The 23,456-nt window shown below is 45.1% G+C and overlaps 1 protein-coding gene across 3 annotated transcripts in view; it reads right to left on the reverse strand.

The window, feature by feature from the left end:
• Positions 1 to 16,534: 16,534 nt before the first annotated feature.
• Positions 16,535 to 23,456, reverse strand: part of adck1 (aarF domain containing kinase 1) — a 90,525-nt gene continuing 83,603 nt past the window's right edge. For all 3 annotated transcript variants that reach the window (XM_085257348.1, XM_085257350.1, XM_085257349.1), the window contains 2 exons: positions 23,130 to 23,323; positions 16,535 to 21,949 (listed from right to left, as the gene is read on the reverse strand). In XM_085257348.1, the coding sequence (XP_085113474.1) occupies positions 21,805 to 21,949; positions 23,130 to 23,323 (339 nt within the window). In that variant the 3' untranslated portion in view covers positions 16,535 to 21,804. The remainder of the gene's footprint in view (positions 21,950 to 23,129; positions 23,324 to 23,456) is intronic.

A 23,456-nucleotide genomic window follows, 5' to 3' on the forward strand; every position in this document is an offset into this window, starting at 1 on the left:
ACTGGCTACAGATACCAACGACAGAATGGAGCAATCGTCAGCAACCTCCTCCACATGGATGACATCAACCTGTATGCCAAGAGTGAATCATCGATTAACCGATCCACACCACTAGGATCTACAGCAACATTGGAACGTCATTCGGACTGGAGAAGTGTAGTTGGATGGTAACAAAGAGAGGGAAAGTAGTCAGAACTGAGGGGAATATACTACCAGAAGGCAATATTGCAGACATCAAGCACAGCTACAAGTACCTTGTGAGCCCACAGGCAAATGGGAATCATGAAGAGGCCGCTAGAAAAACTGCAACCACCAAATACCTGGATAGAGTCAGGCAAGTCCTGCGGAGGATACAAGATTTGGAAGAACAAGATTTGGGGCAATCAATACCTATGCCCTGCCAATAATCAGATACCCTGCTGGGATTATAAATTGGCCAAATGTGGAGATAGAAGCCCTCTCCGTGAATCGCTACCTTATCGCTGTGGAGGGGTTTGTGTGTCCCAGGGATCCCAGGGGCTTTGTTGTCTGGGGGCTTTTGCCGCCTGGTAGGGTCTCCCATGGCAAATTGGTCCTGGGTGAGGGACCAGACAAAGAGTGATTCAGAAGACCCTTATGAAGAGAACATCAAGGGAACAATTTACCCTGCCCGGAATAGGGTTACCGGGGCCCCGCCCTGGAACCAGGCCCGGAGAGGGTGCCCGAGGGCGAGCGTCTGGTGGCCGGGCCTTAGTCCATAGAGCCCGGCCGGGCACAGCCCGAAAAGGAGACATGGGCCCATCCTCCCGCAGGCCCACCACCCGCAGGAGGCGCCACAGGGGTCGGGTGCATTGTGGGATGATCTGATATCGTCGTGTTGGTGTTGTTCCCAGACCATCATGAAAATGTTGTTCCAGAATCAACATTGCAAGTGACCAATCACATTGTTGTGATGTTATTCTTTGACGCGCCAAGCCATTTGTGCATTTATGAAATTCCAATGTTGCAAGGACAATATTAATTCTGCTTAGCGTTTATTAAAGGGTCAGGGTCAGGGTCCGTTGATCGGCGGACAGAGGCGGTTTCTCGCAGCTTAAGTATAGTTTTTAGTTTTACAGCGTTTTTTCCCGAAGTCGCAAAAGTATGACGTCACAACATTCTGATTGGTCACTTGCAATGTTGATCCTGGAACAACATTTACTATGTTGATCTGGGAATAACACCAACACGACGATATCAGATCGTGCGTGCATTGTGTGCCGGGTGGTGGCCAGGAGCGGAGGACCTGGCGGACTGATCCCCAGCTGCTAAGACTGGCAATAGGGACATGGAATGTCACCTCTCTGGTGGGGAAGGAGCCTGAGTTATTGCGTGAGGTTGAGAGGTACTGGCTAGATATAGTCGGGCTCACCTCTACGCATGGCTTGGGCTCTGGAACCAGTCTCCTGGAAAGGGGCTGGACTCTGTCTCAGTCTGGAGTTGCCCCTGGTGAGAGGTGGCAGGCTGGGCTGGGTATTCTAATATCCCCTCGGCTTGCTGCCGGTACATTGGGGTTTTTCCCGGTGGATGAGAGGGTTTGTTCCCTGCGCCTTAGGGTCGGGGAACGGGTCCTGACTGTCATCTGCGCTTATGCGCCGAGTGGCAGTTCAGAGTAGCCAGCCTTCTTAGAGTCACTGGGGGGGGGTGGCTGGAAGGTGCTCCACCTGGAGATTCTGTTGTCCTGCTGGGAGACTTCAATGCTCACGTGGGTAACAACAGCGTGACCTGGAGGGGCGTGATTGGGAGGAACGGCCTCCCTGATCTGAACCCGAGCGGTGTTTTGTTATTGGACTTCTGTGAAAATCACAGTTTGGCCATAACGAACACCTTGTTCGAACATAAGAGTGTCCATAAGTGCACGTGGCACCAGGACGCTCTAGGCCGCAGGTCGATGATCGTTTTTGTAATCGTATCACCAGACCTGTGACCATATGTTCTGGACACTCGAGTAAAGAGAGGGGCTGAGCTGTCAACTGATCACCACCTGGTGGTGAGTTGGATCAGGTGGCGGGGAAGGACGCTGAACAGACCTGGTGCACCTAAACGCGTAGTGAGGGTGTGCTGGGAACATCTAGCAGAGGCCCCAGTCCGCGAGATCTTCAACGCACACCTCCGGCAGAGCTTCAACAGCATTCCGAGGGAGGCTGGGGACATTGAGTCCGAATGGACTATGTTCAGCGTCTCCATTGCCGAAGCTGCTGCATTGAGCTGCGGCCGCAAGTGTGGTTGGTGCCTGCCATGGTGGTAATCCACGAACCAAATGGTGGACACCAGAGGTGAAGGGAGCCACCAGGCTGAAGAAGGAGTCCTATCGGGCTTGGTTAGCCTGTGGGACTCCGGAGGCAGCCGACAGGTATCGATAGGCCAAGCGGAATGCGGCTCGGGCAGTGGCTGAAGCAAAAACTCGGGTGTGGGAGGAGTTCGGAGAGGCCATGGAAAAAGACTTTCGGACTGCCTCAAAGAGATTCTGGCAAACCGTCAGGCGTCTCAGGAGGGGAAAGTGGTGCTCTACCTGCACTGTGTATAGCGCTGGCGGTGCGCTGCTGACATCGACTGAGAAAATTGTCAGGCGGTGGAAGGAATACTTCGAGGACCTCCTTAATCCCACTGACACGTCTTCCGAGGAGGAAGCAGAGTCTGGGGATGAGGGGAATGACCCGCCAATTTCCGGGGGCGAGGTCACTGAGGCAGTTAAACAACTCCTTGGTGGCAGAGCCCCTGGTGTTGATGAGGTCCGCTCCGAGTTCCTGAAGGCTCTGGACGTTGTGGGGCTATCCTGGTTGACACGTCTCTACAATGTTGCGTGGAGATCAGGGGCAGTACCCCTGGGAAAGTCTATGCCAGGGTGCTGGAAAGGAGAGTTCGTCCACTAGTCGAACCTCAGATACAGGAGGAACAATGCGGTTTTCGTCCTGGTCATGGAACACTGGACCAGCTCTTCATCCTCTCAAGGATACTTGAGGATGCATGGGAGTTTGCCCAACCAGTCTACATGTGTTTTGTGGACTTGGAGAAGGCATTCGACCGTGTCCCTCGGGATGTCCTGTGGGAGGTGCTGCAGGAGTATGGGGTGTCTGGCCCACTGCTACGGGCCATTCGATCCCTATACAACCGTTGCAGGAGCTTGGTTCGCATTGCCGGCAATAAGGCGGACTCGTTCCCGGTGGGTGATGGGCTCCGCCAGGGCTGCCCTTTGTCACCGATTCTGTTCATAATTTTTATGGACAGGATTTCTAGGTGCAGCCAAGTGGCGGGGGGCTTTCACTTTGGTGGCCTCAGAATCTCGTCTCTGCTTTTTGCGGATGATGTGGTTCTGTTGGCTTCATTGGGTGATGGCCTCCAGCTCGCACTGGAACGGTTCGCAGCCGAGTGTGAAGCAGCGGGAATGAGGATCAGCACCTCCAAATCTGAGGCCATGGTTCTCAGCCGGAAAAGGGTGGAGTGCCCACTCCGGGTCGGGGATGAGTTCCTGCCCCAAGTGGAGGAGTTCAAGTATCTCGGGGTCTTGTTCACGAGTGATGGGAGAAGGGAGCGGGAGATCAACAGACGGACTGGTGCTGCACCTGCAGTGATGCGGACGCTGCACCGGTCCGTCGTGGTGAAGAGGGAGCTGAGTGTAAAAGCGAAGGTCTCAATTTACCGGTTGATCTACGTCCCTACCCTACCTATGGCCACGAGCTGTGGGTAGTGACCGAAAGAACGAGATCGCGGATACAAGCGGCAGAAATGAGCTTCCCCCGAAGGGTGGCTGGCCTCTCCCTTAGAGATAGGGTGAGAAGTTCGGCCATCCGGGAGGGGCTCAGAGTAGAGCCGCTGCTGCTCCACATCGAAAGGAGCCAGCTGAGGTGGTTCGGGCATCTGACAAGGATGCCTCCTGGGTGAGGTTTTCTGGGCATGTCCCACCGGGAGGAGGCCCCAGAGCAGACCCAGGACATGCTGGAGAGATTATATCTCTCGGCTGGCCTGGGAAAGCCTAAGTGTTCCCCCGGATAAGCTGGAGGAGGTGGCTGGGGAAAGGGAGGTCTGGGCCTCTCTGCTTAGGCTTCTGCCCCCGCGACCCAGCCTCGGATAAAGCGGATGAAGATGGATAGGAGATAGAAGCCACTGACATCAAGACAAGGAAGCTCCTTGCCATGCATGGTAAATCCAGCACTCTGAGGTTGTATGCTAAGCAAAAAGAAGGAGGCCGGGGACTAGTGAGTGCCATAACCCCCATCCAGCATGAGACAATGACCATCCCCATGAGTACATTAACAAGATGGCGATAATAGACCATGTGCATAGTGAACATCTCAGGTAGTAGAAACCCAAGAAAAAAGAGGAGCAAAGAGAAAAACCAGTGGCTGACATCCAGTAATCCCACCAATGGCTTAAAAAAGCTGGACTGAAAGACAGCACAGAGGCACTAATCATGGCAGCACAGGAACAAGTTTGAAACACAAGATCCATACAGGCTGGGGTCTATCACACCAGGCAAGACCCCAGATGCAGGCTGTGTAAAGATGCCCCTGAGACAATCCAGCATATAACAGCAGAGTGCAAGATTCTAACAGGCAGGGCATACATGGAGCACCATAACCAAGTGGCCGGCATAGTGTACAGGAACATTTGTGCGGAGTATAACCTGGAAGTCCCGGGGTCAAAATGGGAGACGCCCCCCAGGGTGGTGGAGAATGACCGAGCTAAGATCCTGTGGGACTTCCAGATACAGACGGAGAAAATGGTGGTGGACAAGCAGGAGACAGCCATAGTCATATGTGTAGCTTAACTGAGTGACAGCAACATCAGGAAAAAGGAACATAAGAAGCTGGAGACATACCAAGGGCTCAGAGAAGAGCTCCTCTGTGGGGAACACTGGGAGTGATCCCCAAGCTGGGCAAGTGGCTCCAGCAGGCCCTGGCCAAATATCAGAAATCTCTGTCCAGAAGAGCGCAGTCGTAGGAACAGGAAAGATACTGCACAGGATCCTGAAGCTCCCAGAACTCTGAAAGAGAGCCCAAACTTGAAGCATAAATACCGCCCTCAGGGCAAGTGGGGAATTTTATATGTATTAAAAAATCCCCTCTCACCCCAGCTGCAGTGCTGCATAGGATGCACCCTTGCAACAATTCAGTTTGAGAAATGTTCTGCTTTCCTGATATTGATCAACTGGTCTTGTTGCAAAGTGGAAGTGTTTAGGAATCACAGCAACTCAGCCACAAAGTGGCAGCCGATGTAAAGTTACAGAGCAGGGCTGCTGAGTGGGCCGGGCATTGTGTGTAAGACTCCAACACTCCGCTGACTCAATAACTGCAGAGCTCCAAACCTCCTCTAGCATCGACATAATTATAGAAACTGTGTACCAACAGCTCAATGGCACTGGTCTCCAGTGGAGAGTAGTTCTTACAGGTAAATGTCTAGGTGGGCCACTACTTTTGTCGAGTGCACACTGATGAAAGCTTTTCTAAATGGATGAGTGAAAGTGAGGTAAAGTACAGTGCTGGAATCAATTCAGCCAGGTTCCTCCAATAGACAGGAAACGTCACATTGATTAATTCTACCATAAATTTCAAATCAAACAAACTCCATCGCATATGTCATGCTGAGGGAGGACCACAGTGAAAGGCATATTGGATTTTTAATAAGAAGAAAATATCAGCCTCGATGTAACTAAGAAGACATTACCAAGAGGCTTCAGTGAGTGAACTTTCTGTCAGGTGACTCAACAGAAGAAAGCCAGAAGGAGACAGATGGGAGGGAAGAAAAAAACACTTACCCTGTAACCCTGTTTTACATCAGCGGCTATTGAGACAGAGTGTGGTCTGTGCTGCTGTGCTGTGAACAGTGTGGGCCAATGGATAGTGACACCTTATTTATTATCCTGAAGAGGAATAATGATATTGCTTTGGCCTATGATGCAGAGCAGGCCAGAGCCACAAAGTTGGGGTTGGGTTTACGGTGGCCTTGAGAGCCTAACAGAGTCTGACTTAAAGAAGCCAGAAAAAATCTCTACCAGACACGTGATGGTGATCTGTCAAGATATAAGAAGTTTTATTCTTTTTTCTTTCATACTTAATGTGATTTGTTGAAACCAAATTCATTATCAGTGCATTGGGTCATTGTTTGTTGATGAAGATGATGATCTCACTTATGCACAACATCACTCACAGTATAATGACCCACTGATTCATTTAGCTGTAGTTCAGTTGAACGTGAGCTTACTTTGACCACAGACTGTATAGAAAGGATTGAAATGGCCACCACATAATCCACTAGTTAGTGAAGGTTTATTGTAGAGTGTGTTTGAAACCAGAGTGTGAGCCACTGAAATCTGAAACCTATACTGGGCCTTGTGGAGTCTTTACCCCTCTATCTAATGAGGTCCAACTAACTGAAGAGGTCTGAACAAAGGTTTGGTTCAATTCAGTTCAGTTCCATTCATAAAGGAAAATAAACAGTAGCTCAGTTTAGTGTTGGCTTCTGATCTCAGACCTGCTTCTGTAACTGAATGTCGTCCGCTGCATGAAGAAAACATGACATTTCTCTGACAGCAGTAAATAGAACTTGATAAAGGTCAAACATTTTTTCTTGCATGTTGAACTAAAAACTCATCTAGAATTGTGTCAGTGTTTTTCTAATAGTGTGTGCTGTTTGAGTTTATTTAGAGTCATTCCTACATATTTATGCAAAATGTGTATAATTTTCTGCAGGACTGAATAGAGCATCATTATGTTTAACACAGTGCATATGCTAGAGGCTAATGTATGGCGTTATTTTTGTGCCACTATTCTGAGCGCACGTAAAAAAAAATTTGAGCGCACGTAAAAAAAGTTTGCAGGTGCAAGTGTTGTATTTTGAGGAGAAATGTATTTTGAGCGAATAAAAGCTGAATTTGAGTGAACAAAATTCATTCCTGCGTGCAAAAAATGTATTTCAGTGTTTGCTATTATCCACACACACACACAACAGCAGCCCCTCTCGCTCAGTTTTTGCACTTGCGCTCGCTCGCAAAGTGTTGTTCGCGCTCTCAACATTTCTGCCCGTGCACGCTCAACTCTTTCTGATTGGCTGTTCTGGTCTCCAATCAGCTCAAAATGATGAAATGCAATATCCCAGAATCCATTTCGTCCAAAACTCAAACGAGGCAGTGGTGGAGGAACACAGAGTGGCGGGGTTTGAAATATTACTCTTTCTGGGTCACAAAATAAACTTTTAAGATATTTTCATGTGAGAATGTTTCTGTGTAAACTTCAAATACCTGCTCGATTCATCAAGACATCACATATTTGCATAAGTGCTCTGACGTTTTCGGAGCTGCGCAAATGCAAAAACTGAGTGAGAGGGGCTGTTATTGTGTGTGAGTGTGGATAACAGCAAACACTGAAATACAGTTTTTGCACACAGGAATTAATTTTGTTCACTCAAATTCAGCTTTTCTTTGCTCAAAATAAACTTCTCCTCAAAATACAACACTTGTACCTGCAAACTTTTTTCACGTGCGCTCAAATTTGTTTTACGTGTGCTCAGAATAGTGGCACAAAAATAACGCCATACTAATGTACCTAATAATTTAACAAACAGGAAGTTTTGGCTCTAAGTTTGTACAATGGGAGGAAGGGTAGCCTCATCTTTTATATAGTCATTGTGTAGCTCTCTCTGTGTCTGAGGGCGGGTCTGTCTCCTGTTAACAATGACTGCAGCTGGGAAAGCTGAGAGGCTGGTGGTTTGTGCACGGGCATTGTGGGTAAACCACTATTCTGGCCACAATCTGATGGGCGAGCAACATAGGAGGCAAGCTGCGCTGCTTTCACTGCCCTGAGATCAGTTACAACCTTCACCTTGTATGGAAACAGAGCTAGCAATAGCAAGTAACTGACCTTAAGTGATTCAGAACTGTAACGGGTAAGTTTCATCTTGGCCAACATGTGTCATGTAGAGAAGATGGAGTGTAAAAAAGTTGTTAATAAGTCCTTTAGTACATTAGTAAGGAAATCCATGACAGTGATGGAGGGGACTACAGCTCAGACTGTGTCTGTTGTAATAAAACAGGCGGGTTGACTAGGTGCAGGCTCAGCAGCACTTTCAGATTAGCATCTATGAGAATGAGCGAATCTAATATGTTTAAGCTATTTTGCCAACACTTCATCTTCATTTTTCATTAATATTTTTAATCTCCTATGTAGATATTAGCAGTTAACCATGTCACACACTGCTCAAGCCTTTTAATTGAGATGATTTTTTTGCTATTACTATTTTAACATACTAGACCTTTCAGTGATTCTCCCAGGACAGCCACTACAGCATGATTACAGAATCTGATGCTGGACATTAAACACAATATTAAGTATTTAAAATGAGCTCAGTCTTATACATATTATATATAATATATTATTATATATTATATTATATATATTATAATGTTATAGTAATGTTAATGACTGAAACCATTGTTCCTTCAGTGGTGCTAGTTTCGGTCATTGTGCAAATGTGCTGTTTATAAGGTTGGAAACCTGCAGTCAGGTGAGACTGAAGAAGTCACCTGGATGAGTGATGAAACATTTCTTGCACTGAAAACGTCCAGATTAACAGAATCCACCTTTTGGGATATACCCGTTGATTCACACATTGGCTTAATTTGCATCCGTTGGACTGTGGGAGGAAGTTGGAAGACACCCACAAAGGTACAGTTAAAACATGCAAACTCAACACAGGAAGTCCCCACTCGACCAGGAGATCTGACACATAAAGCTTCCACTGCACCACCATGCCAGACATCAAACATCACAGCCCTCCCAGAATCTGATAAGGAACCCCAGGGACCAGCAAATGCAGCACATCACACCAGTTTGTTTTATTCTTTAAAGACTCCAAACAAAGACAAGATGGAACAAGTGGCTTTTAACTTATATATATAAATTCTTTTCCTCTGAAATTCAGGCCACACTCTGAACATCAGCCTGTCATTTCCCAGGGTATAATCCCTGCACCAGCCAGTCTCAGAGACACACTCACTACTCAGTCTGCTGATAATTTGTCTGTCTGGGCAGTTGACCCAGCCAAACTGCATAACTGTAAAAGTGTCAAAAGGGAAACAGTTTCTGGACAAGACACTGAACATCCAGTGGCTGTGCTCATTTGCAATGCCCTGTGAGGTGAATTCAAATGTGTGTTGATTTTTTGGCATTTCCTCTACATGTCAGGGGACAAATTTTCTCCAAATGTGTCAATCTAGATTCACCCAAAATCACACAAAAGATGCAGAGGTGCTCATCTCCCAACGGTTTAGCATTATAGTGTTTTCTCAGACCAGTGTGTTTGTGTGTTTGTCTGTAAGAGATAAAGACCAGCATGACTGCACTAGATATATTGTATAGTGTGTGTGTGTGTGTGTGTGTGTGTGTGTGCGTGCGTGCGTGCGTATACTTGCCACAGGAGGACCATCCATCTCTATCACACAGAGCCACCCAGGGATGCCAATGCTAATAAGAGCAGCTCTCTCTTTCTTTCATGGAGAGAGAGCAGAGACGAGCCCTCCCGTGGTGGAAGAGCTCTGAAGGAGTATGAGAGGTCATCCATTTACAGCACATGTTAATTCAAAGTGTGAGGAAATTGTGTGGATATACCTTAGTGGTGTTCTGCAGGTATCACAAACACCACCAATATTAGGGTTAAGGGTTAAATATAGTACATATAATATAGCACCATTATGCCAACTGGATTTTTTTGGAAAACTGTGTATCAAGTAGCTCTGACTTTTTATTTTCAACATGTTCAAGCATCTTAGGTTGTTTTGGGCTCTTCACATTTTCTCCCATCTCTCTGAGAGATACTATTTGTAGCTTAAAGCTTGTAACTTGTAACAATATAACATTAGTTCAGTCATGCAGTCTTGGGAGATCAGCTGAATGCAAGGACACGTCAGCTGATGGTTCAGCTTATACAATTATATCCAGTTGTCTGTTGTATATAAATGAGACCATGACATGTTTGCAGTGGAGGGATCAAAAACAGTAAAGGTGGTCAAAACAGTAAAAACAAATCTTGTCAAATAACTAATCATTCCACCTTTAGTTATGTGTATGATCTAAGGTGACAACAGATATGACATTTGATTAAGTCAGAGATAATATGAAAGGAAGAGCTGGAGGTGGCTGGCAACACCACAGCAACTGAACGCAGGTAAAACCAGCCCAAGTAGTGTGACATAAACTCTGTGTCACAGAGTGTGGGCTGTGTCAGGGTGATTTATGGCAGGATAGCAACAGGAGTGAAAGGGAAGGTTTACAAGGTTGTTGGCTCTCGACCAGGCACTTCCAATACAAGAAGGTGTGAACTGGCTTTTTGTGAACTGGCTATTACGCAGCGTCTCCGCAAATTGCTACCTTATCATGGTGGAGGGGTTTGTGTGTCCCAGGGACCCCAGGGGCTATGTTCTCCAGGGGCTTCGGCCACTTGGTAGGGTCTCCCATGGCAAATTGGTCCTGGGTGACGGACCAGACAAAGAGCGATTCAGAAAGCCCCTATGAGAAGGCCATCAAAGGAACAGTTCACCCTGCCCAGGATGGGTTACCGGGGCCTGTCCTGGAGCCAGGCGCGGGGAGGGTGCCTGAGAGTGAGTGTCTGGTGGGCACAACCCGAAAAGGGGACATGGGCCCAACCTCCCGCAGGTCCACCACCCGCAGGAGGCACCATAGGGGTCGGGTGCATTGTGTGCCGGGCGGCGGCCAGAAGCGGAGGCCCTGGCGGACTGATCCCCGGCTACCAAGACTGGCAATTGGGACATGGAATGTCACCTCTCTGGTGGGGAAGGAGACTCTGTCTCAGTCTGGAGTTGCCCCTGGTGAGAGGCGGTGGGCTGGGGTGGGTATTCTAATATCCCCTCGGCTTGCTGCCTGTACGTTGGGGTTCTTCCCAGTAGACGAGAGGGTTTGTTCCCTGCGCCTTCGGGTCGGGGAATGGGTCCTGACTGTCATCTGTGCTTATGCGCCGAGTGGCAGTTCAGAGTACCCAGCCTTCTTAGAGTCGCTGGGTGGGGTGTTGGAAGGTGCTCCGCCTGGAGACTCTGTTGTCCTACTGGGAGACTTCAATGCTCACGTGGGTAACGACAGCGAGACCTGGAGAGGCATGATTGGGAGGAACAGCCTCCCTGATCACCAGACCTGCGACTATATGTTCTGGACACTCAGGTAAAGAGAGGGGCTGAGCTGTCAACTGATCATCACCTGGTGGTGAGTTGGATCAGGTGGCGGGGGAGGACGCTGAACAGACCTGGTGCACCTAAATGCGTAGTGAGGGTGTGCTGGGAACGTCTAGCAGAGGCCCCAGTCCGTGAGATCTTCAACGCACACCTCCGGCAGAGCTTCAACAGCATTCCGAGGGAGACTGTGGACATTGAGTCCGAATGGACCATGTTCAGCACCTCCATTGCCGAAGCTGCTGCATTGAGCTGCAGCCGCAAGGTGGGTGGTGCCTGCCATGGTGGTAACCCCCAAACCAAATGGTGGACACCAGAGGTGAAGGGAGCCACCAGGCTGAAGGAGTTCTATCGGGCTTGGTTAGCCTGTGGGACTTCGGAGGCAGCTGACAGGTACCGACAGGCCAAGCGGAATGCGGCTCGGGCAGTGGCTGAAGCAAAAACTCGGGTGTGGGAGGAGTTCGGAGAGGCCATGGAAAAAGACTTTCGGACTGCCTCGAAGAGATTCTGGCAAACCGTCAGGCGTCTCAGGAGGGGAAAGCGGTGCTCTACCTGCACTGTGTATAGTGCTGGCGGAGCGCTGCTGACGTCGACTGAGAAAATTGTCAGGCGGTGGAAGGAATACTTCGAGGACCTCCTTAATCCCTCTGACATGTCTTCCGAGGAGGAAGCAGAGTCTGGGGATGAGGGGGATGACCCGCCAATTTCCGGGGGCGAGGTCACTGAGGCAGTTAAATAACTCCTTGGTGGCAGAGCCCCTGGTGTTGATGAGGTCCGCTCCGAGTTCCTGAAGGCTCTGGACGTTGTAGGGCTATCCTGGTTGACACGCCTCTGCAATGTTGCATGTGTGAATGTGTGTGTGAATGGGTGGATGACTGGATATGTAAAGCGCTTTGGGGTCCTTAGGGACTAGTAAAGCGCTATATAAATACAGGCCATTTACCATTTACCAGATCAGGGGCAGTACCCCTGGACTGGCAGACCGGGGTGGTGGTCCCCATCTTTAAGAAGGAAGACCGGAGGGTGTGTTCCAACTACAGGGGGATCACACTCCTCAGCCTCCCTGGGAAAGTCTATGCCAGGGTGCTGGAAAGGAGAGTTCGTCCGCTAGTCGAACCTCGGATACAGGAGGAACAATGCGGTTTTCGTCCTGGTCGCGGAACACTGGACCAGCTCTTTATCCTCTCCAGGATACTTGAGGGTGCATGGGAGTTTGCCCAACCAGTCTACATGTGTTTTGTGGACTTGGAGAAGGCATTCGACCGTGTCCCTCGGGGTGTCCTGTGGGAGATGCTGCAGGAGTATGGGGTGTCTGGCCCATTGCTACGGGCCATTCAATCCCTATACAACCGTTGCAAGAGCTTGGTTCGCATTGCCGGCAATAAGTCGGACTCATTCCTGGTGGGTGATGGGCTCCGCCAGGGCTGCCCTTTGTCTCCGGTTCTGTTCATAATTTTTATGGACAGGATTTCTAGGCGCAGCCAAGTGGCGGAGGGCTTTCGCTTTGGTGGCCTCAGAATCTCATCTGTGCTTTTCACGGATGATGTGGTTCTGTTGGCTTCATCGGGTGAGGGCCTCCAGCTCGCACTGGAATGGTTCGCAGCCGAGTGTGAAGCAGCGGGAATGAGGACCAGCACCTCCAAATCTGAGGCCATGGTTCTCAGCCGGAAAAGGGTGGAGTGCCCACTCCGGGTCGGGGATGAGTTCCTGCCCCAAGTGGAGGAGTTCAAGTATCTCGGGGTCTTGTTCACGAGTGATGGGAGAAGGGAGCCGGAGATCGACAGACGGACTGGTGCTGTGGCCGCAGTGATGCAGCACAAGAAAAATGAGCAGAGAATCACCTGATGTCCAGCCACACCCTATCATCCTCCCTCTGTGACCTCACTGCAGCACGGCCTAAAATAAAGTTTAAACTTTAAAATAATTTCCTTACATTTCTCTTGTACTTTAACATGATTTATCAGTAACTACATGAAGATACTTTTCTTCATGTCTCATTAAATTTATGCTGTTTTATTATTAGCTTAATCACACATGGATATCCATTTCAACATAATCTCTTGTTAATTGTGCTCATCAGATCAGAAGAGAGAGAAATGAGACACATGCATCACAGTATCAGTGTCCTTGAATTTCATGCAGCCTCTGAGGAAACAAAGTTTGAATCACCTTAGAGGGACTCTGATGACGCACTTTGTAGTCTGTACAGGTCAGATACAGAATCATTATGCACAATCACCAGATAAACAAAAATAAAGTCCAGGTTGCACAAAAACAAAATATCTCTGTAAATTTCTAAATTAGAGAAATACTCAAAGTGTTTTTGTTTCATTTATTTTGTGAAGACATGCCAGCAGTGACATGATCAAACCTATTGGTTTTATTTTAGTTGGTTTTAATACTCTGCTAGGAGCCACATGTCCTTTGTCATGTATAGTGATGTGATATGCTAACTATATACAGTTTATATAATGACACTGATTACAGCTTAATGTTGTAGGACACTCAGAACTTGGTGGAGCTTGAAAGGCTGACACTGTGAAAGTCATGAGTGGGCTTACTGCAGTGGGCTGGCCCTGTCGTCCTGGTTTGACCTGTTCCTTTGCCTACAACCTTACAATATATATATTTTACACACAACTAAACTTTGCTTTTGTTAAATGTTCACTTTTGTTTTCCCAGATAGCTCAACCTGAAACACTGAAGTTTGAGGACCAGTTCCTAAATACCAAATTGCCTGATTGACATAAGGACAACGAATTATAATTCTTCTCACTGGAATATTGACATGTTTACAGCAGATGTGTGTAATTGTACCTGTCTGCGATATTTCAATTTTATTTTGAACCTTGTTTTTCCATTAGGGTTAGGGTAATTATATACATATATACATAATTATAAAAGGTGTTCCTGATGTTGCTGTCATTTGGAACCGCTATCACTACGGCCGTCTTCTTCTGTTTGTCTACCACCACTATGTCCGGTTGGTTAGCCACCACCATTTTGTCCGTCTGTATCTGGAAGTCCCACAGGATCTTAGCTCGGTCATTCTCCACCACCCTTGGGGGCATCTCCCATTTTGACCGCAGGACTTCCAGGTTATACTCGGCACAGATGTTCCTGTACACTATGCCGGCCACTTGGTTATGGCGTTCCATGTATGCCCTGCCTGCTAGCATCTTGCACCCTGCTGTTATGTGCTGGATTGTCTCAGGGGCATCTTTACACAGCCTGCACCTGGGGTCTTGCCTGGTGTGATAGACCCCAGCCTCTATGGATCTTGTGCTCAGAGCTTGTTCCTGTGCTGCCATGATTAGTGCCTTTGTGCTGTCTTTCAGTCCAGGATTTCTGGATGTTTGGATGATTATTGAATATGTATGTATTTTCTTACAGTGCAGGACCTCCTGGTAGAGGACTCAAGCTTGAGGAACACAAACATATCACCTAACAGCGGGGTTAGATGAAGATTTTCATAGATACAACCTTTAGTAACTCATATTTGTCACTAATTAGTCTTGTGATATTCCAAAACTGAACCTTTAGAGTTCTGTAATGAAGAATTTCTACCTGTGTCAAAGTCCCCTGATGAAAAAGATGAATGTGTGGTAGAAAAAGAAACAGAGTAGATCCATCAAACATACGGGTTCTTCAGTGTCTGTTACACTGCTGCAATACCAATTCCCCTTAGGAAGAAGTAGAGTACTTAATTTACCGAATGATGGATTGATTATGCATGGCTGCCATTCACTGACCGTGTCACTGGAAGCACAAAGATAAATGCAGGAGCAGTCTGTCTGCTCAGAACTCAGCTGAAGCCCATTGAACATGACATCATCATTAAGCACACGCCAATCCTAAATACATATGGACAGCATTCAAAAAGCTGTAGAAGGTGAAGTGTTCTGCCTGTCCAAAGTTTGGTGTTTATTTATTGTTTGGTTTGTTTGTGCCAGCTGATTATTTCAGACGGATGATCTGATATCCTCGTGTCGGTGTTGTTCCCAGACCATCATGAAAATGTTGTTCCAGGTTCAACATTGCAAGTGACCAATCACATTGTTGTGACGTTATTCCATTCGTGCATTTATGAAATTCCAATGAGGCAAGGACAATATCAATTCTGCTTACTGTTTATTAAAGGGTTACGGTTAGGGTTAGGGTCAGGGTCTGTTGATCGGCGGACAGAGGCGGTTTCACGCAGTTTAAGTACAGTTTTTTGTTTTACGCCGGTTTTTCCCGAAGTCGCAAAAGTATGACGTCACAACATTCTGATTGGTCACTTGCAATGTTGATCCTGGAACAACATTTAGTATGATGATCTGGGAACAACACCAACACGAGGATATCAGATCAACCATTTCAGACACTGTTGCATAAATGAATGGAAACACACTACAGCGTAGGTGTCCAAGATAATGAAGTGTGACTGTTACCCATTTATCAGTAACAACAACATTCTGTGGCACAGAAGGAATGAAACAGGAATCACAGTGTCGGGCCTTCAAAAACACTGATTAGTGGGATACAGGTATAGTGTTTTATATTTTCATTTGATTGGTGGCAACTGCACATGATATGACTCAATTTAAGAGTAACAGCCGGAGATAATTATCAAAATAAATAATAATCACCAATAATAAAACGTAAAATGAATGGTTAAATAAACTTTTTTTTAAAAACGTACCATCATATATATTTATATGATAACTGGAGTCAACTACATTTTACATTTAGTTAGCTTGTAACACTCAAGTTATTTTTTTTATACAGTTTGTTACTGATCAGTGAGTAAATGGTAAATGGCCCGTTTCTACTTTAGCACTCAAAGCACTTTATAAAACATGCCTCATCAACAACTTGGGGTTCAGTATCTTTCCCAAAGATACTTTAGCATGCAGACTGAGGCACCCAGGAATTGAATCCCCAGGTTCCATTTACCACCATCCAATCAGTAGATCTAATTATGGAATTGACCGTGCTAGCTCCTGAGCTACAGCCTACAAAATTTTGAGTGGAAATCTTGTTAATAAAACTTTATCAACATCATTCGATGTCACAGTTTAACATCCTCTGATTAGTGTGTACTTTTTGGATGCAACCTTAATTTTACAATCAGACATATTTTGAGTCTAAATATAACCAAAGAAAAAATAAGACCAGTTTCCAGGTTAACAGTCTTGATTTAAAACAGTCCACCTGCTAATTATAACGTTCCAAACAAACGTGATATTCATTATGATCATTTCATTCTTTGTTGTAGTGAAATAATTTGTAAAGGCTTTTGCGTTTTATTAACCATGGTTATTGTATTTCAATAATAAAGTCAAAACACGCAGTGGTTGGTTTTCAAAACACACAAAATCGTTTAATTTTTAACAGGACAAAAAAAATAAAAAAATACAAATAAAATAAACACTCCATGCTCAATAGATAAGAATAATAACATAACAATAAGCAGTCATTACCTAAAATGATAATTCCTTCAAGCCATGGCACAAGGGTCAGTGCTGGATCATTTCATAGAAGAATCAGTAAAGTCTCAGATAATCTCCGTCGTACCAGCTGTTTCAAAGACATGTGTAGGATTTCCTCATTATTTGCACATGCTAATTCTAAGAAGTGCAAAGTACAAACACTGTGGCCTGTGTGCTCTAACACGGTGGTGAACTGTGAAGACGTCATTGAACTTCCACTACACCCAAAGCCTTTTCTATTTGACTTGGATCCAGAAGTAAAGATGACAATAAAAATAGAAAAACTTTAATGAACATCAGTTTTTTTTTATGCCAAACACTAAAATAATATTTTCTCCTCATAAATCAAAAGTCATCCACTGAATAAGATGAAGCGAAACTTCTGCATAAAACAATAAAAGACATGAATGTCACAGAAACAGAAATGGAGTTCCTGTCTGTTGTAAACCATCCAGTGTCTGGTTTCTTAAAAATTATGAATAAATACTAATATCATAATTTTTATGTGAATTTGCGATGCTCTCCAGAACTGAAGCTGTTGATTTACCAGTCAGTCTGCATCCCTACCCTCACCCAGCTTTGGAATGAGACTGTGGATACAAGGGGCAGGAACGAGCTTTCTCTGAAGCTGGACTCAGGCTCAGAGATGGTGTGAAAAGTTCAGTCTCTGTCATCGCTGTACCTGTTATCTGTCAGCTCAGACAGCTTCACAGTCAGTAACACAAACTGCTGCGCTTAAGGGATGAGTGCCTAGTATTTGACCTAAGATCAACAGTACTCTGAAATGGTAAACACGGTCAGTCACATACTATAATTCTATCATAAGCTATTTATCCATCAGATGCATTCACCATCAGCAGAAACCTCTGTAATCTGATGGAAACATCTTTGAGGTATTTTGTAGAGGAGCAGGAATGAGTTAGAAATACTGTCAGGACTGAGCTTCGTACAGGTTGTTCTTCTAGTTCTCAGCACCCTTCATCACTTTGTTGGCTCATAGCATTGAAACAGCATTTGTATCTGTGGCACTTTGAAAAAGGCTTAAAGATGTGGCACTTGGCTGCTTCACTGTTTTATTATTATGACGTCATTTCCTTTACATGTTTGTTTCGCTCCAGCAGACCTTTTTGAAATTTTAGACCGAAACATTTGACGATAATTATGAAATAATGTTATGAGTCTCTTGGCCAAGTCAGGGTTAAAAGGCAGCTTATGATACTTCCTGTCTCAATATCAGGACTACTGAATTTCATAACATGACCGGTAATGAGAGCTAAATATTCTTACATTCATTTGGAAGCTCTGCCATCCAGAGTAATCACCGTGTGTTTTAAAGGTGCAGTATGTAAAATATGGTTCCAGTCCTAAGCCCAAATAAAAGGGGAGGGTTGTGTCAGCAGTGGGATTCTGCCAAATCAAACATCAACAAGAATGAGATTTCTGTATCGGGTCAGTCAGAGCTTGGGTTAACAACTACAACCTCCGGTGTGTTGGCAAGCATGCTGTCCAAGGAAACTGTGTGCTGTTGCCCCAAACATAGGAGGAGAGGGTGAAAACCTTGGAGGCAGGGAGAAAGAAGGCAGGAGTGTGGAGGTAGGGACTTTACATGTACTATGGGACTGGTAAGGAGGGCAGATGTAACTGGTAACTGGAGCAGATGTTAGTAGACAGAGTTTATGAGCAGATGTTGGGTAGACATGGGTTAGCCCAGGGGTCTGCAACCTTTAACACCAAAGAGCCACTTGGACCTGGTTTCCACGCAGAAGAAAACACTGGGAGCTGCAAATACTTGTTGACATCTAGAATGAAGATAACACTGTATATATTGTTTTTTACTTTTATGCTTTGTGTGAACAACTAAGGTGTGCTGCTTATGAAATCCATGAAGTGCTACAGAGAAAATTACATTTTATTTAAGTAATTAACACATTTTTAACTCTTAAAGAAATGCAAAAGCAAAGACACCCAGCTGAACTAAAATGATCCAGCAAACAAAAACTGCTGTGAGCCACCCTTATATCGCCTTTGTGCTTTTGGAGCCTTGACCTGACTTTTAAAAAATAACTGGGAAAAAAGCTCTATGCTGCTAAAAAAAGAAAGAAAAATAAATATTTACAAAATTCTAAATATGTATTTTACCTGGTTAATGTGTGTGGCGGGGCGTGGTCTGCAGCGCCGCTGCAGGGGAGGCGGACGCACCTGAGCGGCACCCGCAATCACGCCTCGCCGCCTTAACGTCTGTGCTCTCTATGCTGTTGTGTTGGTGTGTGTCGGGCTGTGAGCTGCAAAGCTACAGCCGGCTGTGTGCGTACGGCAAGGTCTGCCGTGATATGTTTACAACGGGACTTCTGCTCCTGAACCTCTGCGCACAGCGTCTTCAAATCGGGGCTGTACGAAGTCACTTTCATCTTTACGCAGGACTGTAAGCTGTCGTCTGTGAGGCGTGAGCGGTGTTTGTTTTAACATAGTTCACGGTGGAGCTGCTGACATAATGTGGATCCGAAGATCCATAATTGGCCAACCTGGGGTTGAAAGTCTCGATAAATTAATGGTGTTTCGGCGAGTACGCCGGCTCCCGCGAGTGTGACGCTTATTTTGAGCAATGAAGAAATAATAGAATATAATTGTATTTTTGTATTTCAACATCACAATAATCTAACAATTTAGAACTACAAGTTAAAAAAGAACTAACATAAATAAAATACACTTCAGCTAAATACTTCTAATTTATTTTCCCAAACCACGCGGAGCCCCACTGTAAGGACTAAAGAGCCGCAGGTTGCCGACCCCTGGGTTAGGGTATACTGGTGGTGTGTGGGAAGGCAGAGGTAAGTACTAAATGGCAGTAACTGAAGAAAGAAGAATATTATCCAGGAGGAGCTGAGACAGGTTCTGGGTTTTAGGGACAAGTTACCAGATGACTGGGAAAGTAAAGCCCAAGTGGTGAGTGAAACAGTCAAGAAGGTATTTAGTGTATCTCGTGGACAGAGGAAAGAAGACAAGGAGACCTCTCTTGTGGTGGAATGAGAAAGTATAGAAAGGTATCTCAAAGAGAAGTGGAATAATCAGGGAAATGGAGAAAGCAGACAGGAGTGGCGGGATGTCAGGTGTCCAGCAAAGAGCGAGGTTTTACAGCAAAATAAACTGGAAACGAAAAGGCTTATAGTTGTATGAGTTATATGTGATCCCGGACAGAGAAAAGGACATGTACTGATTGGCTAGGCAGAGAGAGGAAGCTGTAATGATGTGACGTGGGTTAAGACTAAGGAGAGTACTAAGACGTGTGTTTCATCTTTGTAACACACTGTTGAGGAGTAAAAGGAATACGCTGAGGGACTAATGAATGAAGAACATGAGAGAGAATCAGGAAGTGATGATTCGAAAGGAGAACGTGAGGGCAGCTACGAAGCAGAGTGGGAGGCAAATGGTCCGATGACACACCTGTGGAGGTATAAAAAGGTCCAGGAGAGACTGTAGTGGACTTTTGTTAACAGAGAAGTATACAGAAGGTCAGAAGGAAATCTAGAGAAAACATATGCTAGGGTGCCTGAAAGTAACTGTGGTACTACGTTAGGAAGTCAGGAGTGGCAGAGACATATGTGAGGGTGGTGCAGGACATGTATGAGGACAGACACTGAGGTGTGAGGTAAGAGTTGTGTTTTATTGTTTGGACAGTATCTGTTAAGAAGAGTCATTATAGACAGCAAGCTTCATTTAAATCATCTACAAAGATTTTACTGCAGTTATGATTCAGAGAGAAAATATGTTTTTGACTAATTATTTTTTAATGGGATTGTACCAGTTTGTGATAAAACATGGGGAATGGTCACTTACATCATTTAGTTGTCCACTTTTGACATTCTTGCCAAGAACATTTGTAAATAATGAGTTTAGGACAGTGTGAGGTGATTTTCATTGAACGAGTGACTGAGGGATAGATGCAGACTACTGTATACTGTATGTAGGAAATCTGTAACTGATCTGTATCAGACTTACATTAAATTGACATTCAAATATAAACCATTTTCTTATCATTGAGAGGATCATATGACCCTAACGGTAAACGTTTTATACATGATCCAGGGGTCATGATTCGTTTCCTTCGTTTTCTTTTTCCGTCTGTCGGGTTCATTCTGTTTGACAGCCTGACAGCATTCCAAGAGAGGAACTGGGATATTATATGAGGAAATTAGGAGTGGCAGAGCAGCAGGTGAGGGCTGCACAGGACATATATGAGAACAGCAAGGCAGCGGTGAGGTGTGCATAGGAGTGACAGATGGGATCAAGGTGGGGGTGGAACTACACCAGGGATCAGCTGTTGGTTGCAATGGTGATGGGCAGGTAAAGAGATGAGCTCAGGCAGGAGTCCTCCTGGCTATGACGTGTGTGGATAAAACTTTTATCTGTAGTGAGAGTGGGGGAGCAGGTGGAAGAAAGCCTGCAGAGGTGGAGGTATGCAATGAAGACAAGAGGAATAGAAGTTAATACAGCAACATTTATGTGACGTTCTCTGTCACAAATACTGTCTCACGTGCTTCTCAGAGGCGATCAAACCATCAGCCTTCCCATTGAAAAACAAACCCGCTCTACCTGCTAAGCCACACCCACCCTCATGATGATGTCATGTTTGGTATGTGCCACCATGTAAAAAGATGACAACAGCACAAATTTGCTGTTGGCCAAACATTTAGGCTAGCTGCTCAGTAGATATCTGCAGGTGAGTTTTATCAGGTGTTGGTAAGAGTTACTATTTTTCCTGCTCTATTGACCATCAATTTTAGATAATGCACCTTTAACAACTAATTAATACTAACTAATAACTAATCCGTTTGTATTTTGTATGTGTTATTCCCTACCGAATATAAACTGCGATATTTCATTTTTAAGCTAAAATGAAAAGTTCAGGTTTCCAGATGTCTCGGAGCTCATGTTGTAGGATCCATCTCTGCACTACAGAACCTACAGGAGAATGTTTTTTCACGTCATAAAATTCCCAACAATAGTGACCTGCTGAAAATGCAATGTACAGCATACTGAGTAAATTACAGATAACGATGTTACAATCATTATCTGAACACTAATGAGTGGACACTTGAGGTAAAAGATGAATTTAAAACAAGGTTGACATCCAAATATGTCTCAGTGTAGTAATGGCATCAGAATGGTCATGGATCCTTTCAGCCACAGAAACAGTTCATACATGTAGAGTTTCCACAGGCTGAGAGACTCGGCCAGCGTGATCTGCACACGCCTTCTCCTGCTCTGAGTTTTAGTCCTCTTGTGCCTGTCAGACAAAGCAGAAGAAAGAGGAAGTGGTTATGCCTTTGGCACAGTCTGGGTCATAAAATCAAGATTTCTCTCAAAAGCCATTTCTCATGAGTTTCACACAAAATCACAGACAATTGCACGAGCCATCATCTGTTTACCACTGTGGGAATAGTGAGGACGTTTGCACTGTGATGCACAGAAGAATGAATCAATGTGCTCTGTACATGTTCAAAGCGTTAGGAAAATACATTTTAAAATGTTGTCAAAGGAGCTTGCAAAGAAAAGCGTCTGGACTTCTTTAAGTTACTTGAAGACGTTAATTTAAAGAAGTCCAGACGCTTTTCTTTGCAAGCTCCTTTGACTACGATGACCTGGATGACTGAGAATCTTCACAGACATTTTAAAATGTTGTTGCCAAACACACAAACAGAATATGGTGCAATCAAAAGAAACCACATTTATTTGTAAAGTTTTGTTGTTTTTTGGATGACAATGGTAAGATGTTAATGAACACACAAATGAGAATTTACTTTCATCAGCAGCCCATGGAGCCCTTCACTTCAAGCCCAGGTTCTCATACCATTAGTCATGGATAAATTGGTATTGAATATTTGGATTCTTGACATTGTTCATCTAAATGGAACCAACCTGCAGCCCAACTGGACCTTTGGGTAGTTTCATAGATGTAGTTTTCTTTAGCCACATTCCCTCACTATCCTCTGTTCATTTAAGCTGCACAAACCCAGTGAGATGTGCTGTCCACATTGGAGAGTCCATTTGGTTCTTGGGTGTCCTATTTCAATTTTTAAAAACTGATGCAATTAGAACAGGTGATACCACATTTTATCAAAAGGTTTTTTCAGTGCTCCAAAGAGCACAAAGAATATTTCATTCACCTCCATTACATGTATGAAATCTAAGTCTTGGTCAAACTGTCACTCAAAGTAACCTCCACATGTTTGCAACATACAGCAAACAAAACACCCTGGTTATTATATTTGATTCTTTTTCCACCTACCATAAAGCAAAAAGTTTGCAGTTTGAAAACAAGGTAACCTCTAAAGAGCCGTCACTCATGTAAATTCTATGTTACCAGTGAAACATGTCAAAACTCACAGACCAGCCAAGACTTTGATATGTTAACAGATTCTTATGTCATGTCTTATGTCACCTCTTTCTGAAAGTACATTTCTTACCTGGCTATGGCTCGTATGCAGCAGCGGGACATGTTGATGAAGGATGAGGATGAGGCCCTGGTCTGTAGCGTGGTCTCAATGCCTCGCAGCAGGTCATTGGTCTTCAGCAGCAACAGCATCTGCCGGGGAACTCTGTTCAACAAGTCGCTGATCTGGGGCAGGTACAGGCCTGCATTGGTCCTTATCTCAATATCCTGCCAAGTAAGACACGCAACAGGAAAAGTAAAACTCAGGTTGCATGTATATGTGTAAGTCCATCAATGGCTGCTTATACCCAGTGAGTGTGAAAAAGATAAAACACTTGAAGTGGACAGAACAAGGAGAAGG

This window comes from Mchenga conophoros, linkage group LG19 (genome assembly GCF_057382185.1).
Source record: "Mchenga conophoros isolate Kocher_MC1m ecotype Shallow Benthic linkage group LG19, M_conophoros_male_GT1.1, whole genome shotgun sequence".
In the NCBI taxonomy this organism is placed as follows: domain Eukaryota; kingdom Metazoa; phylum Chordata; class Actinopteri; order Cichliformes; family Cichlidae; genus Mchenga; species Mchenga conophoros.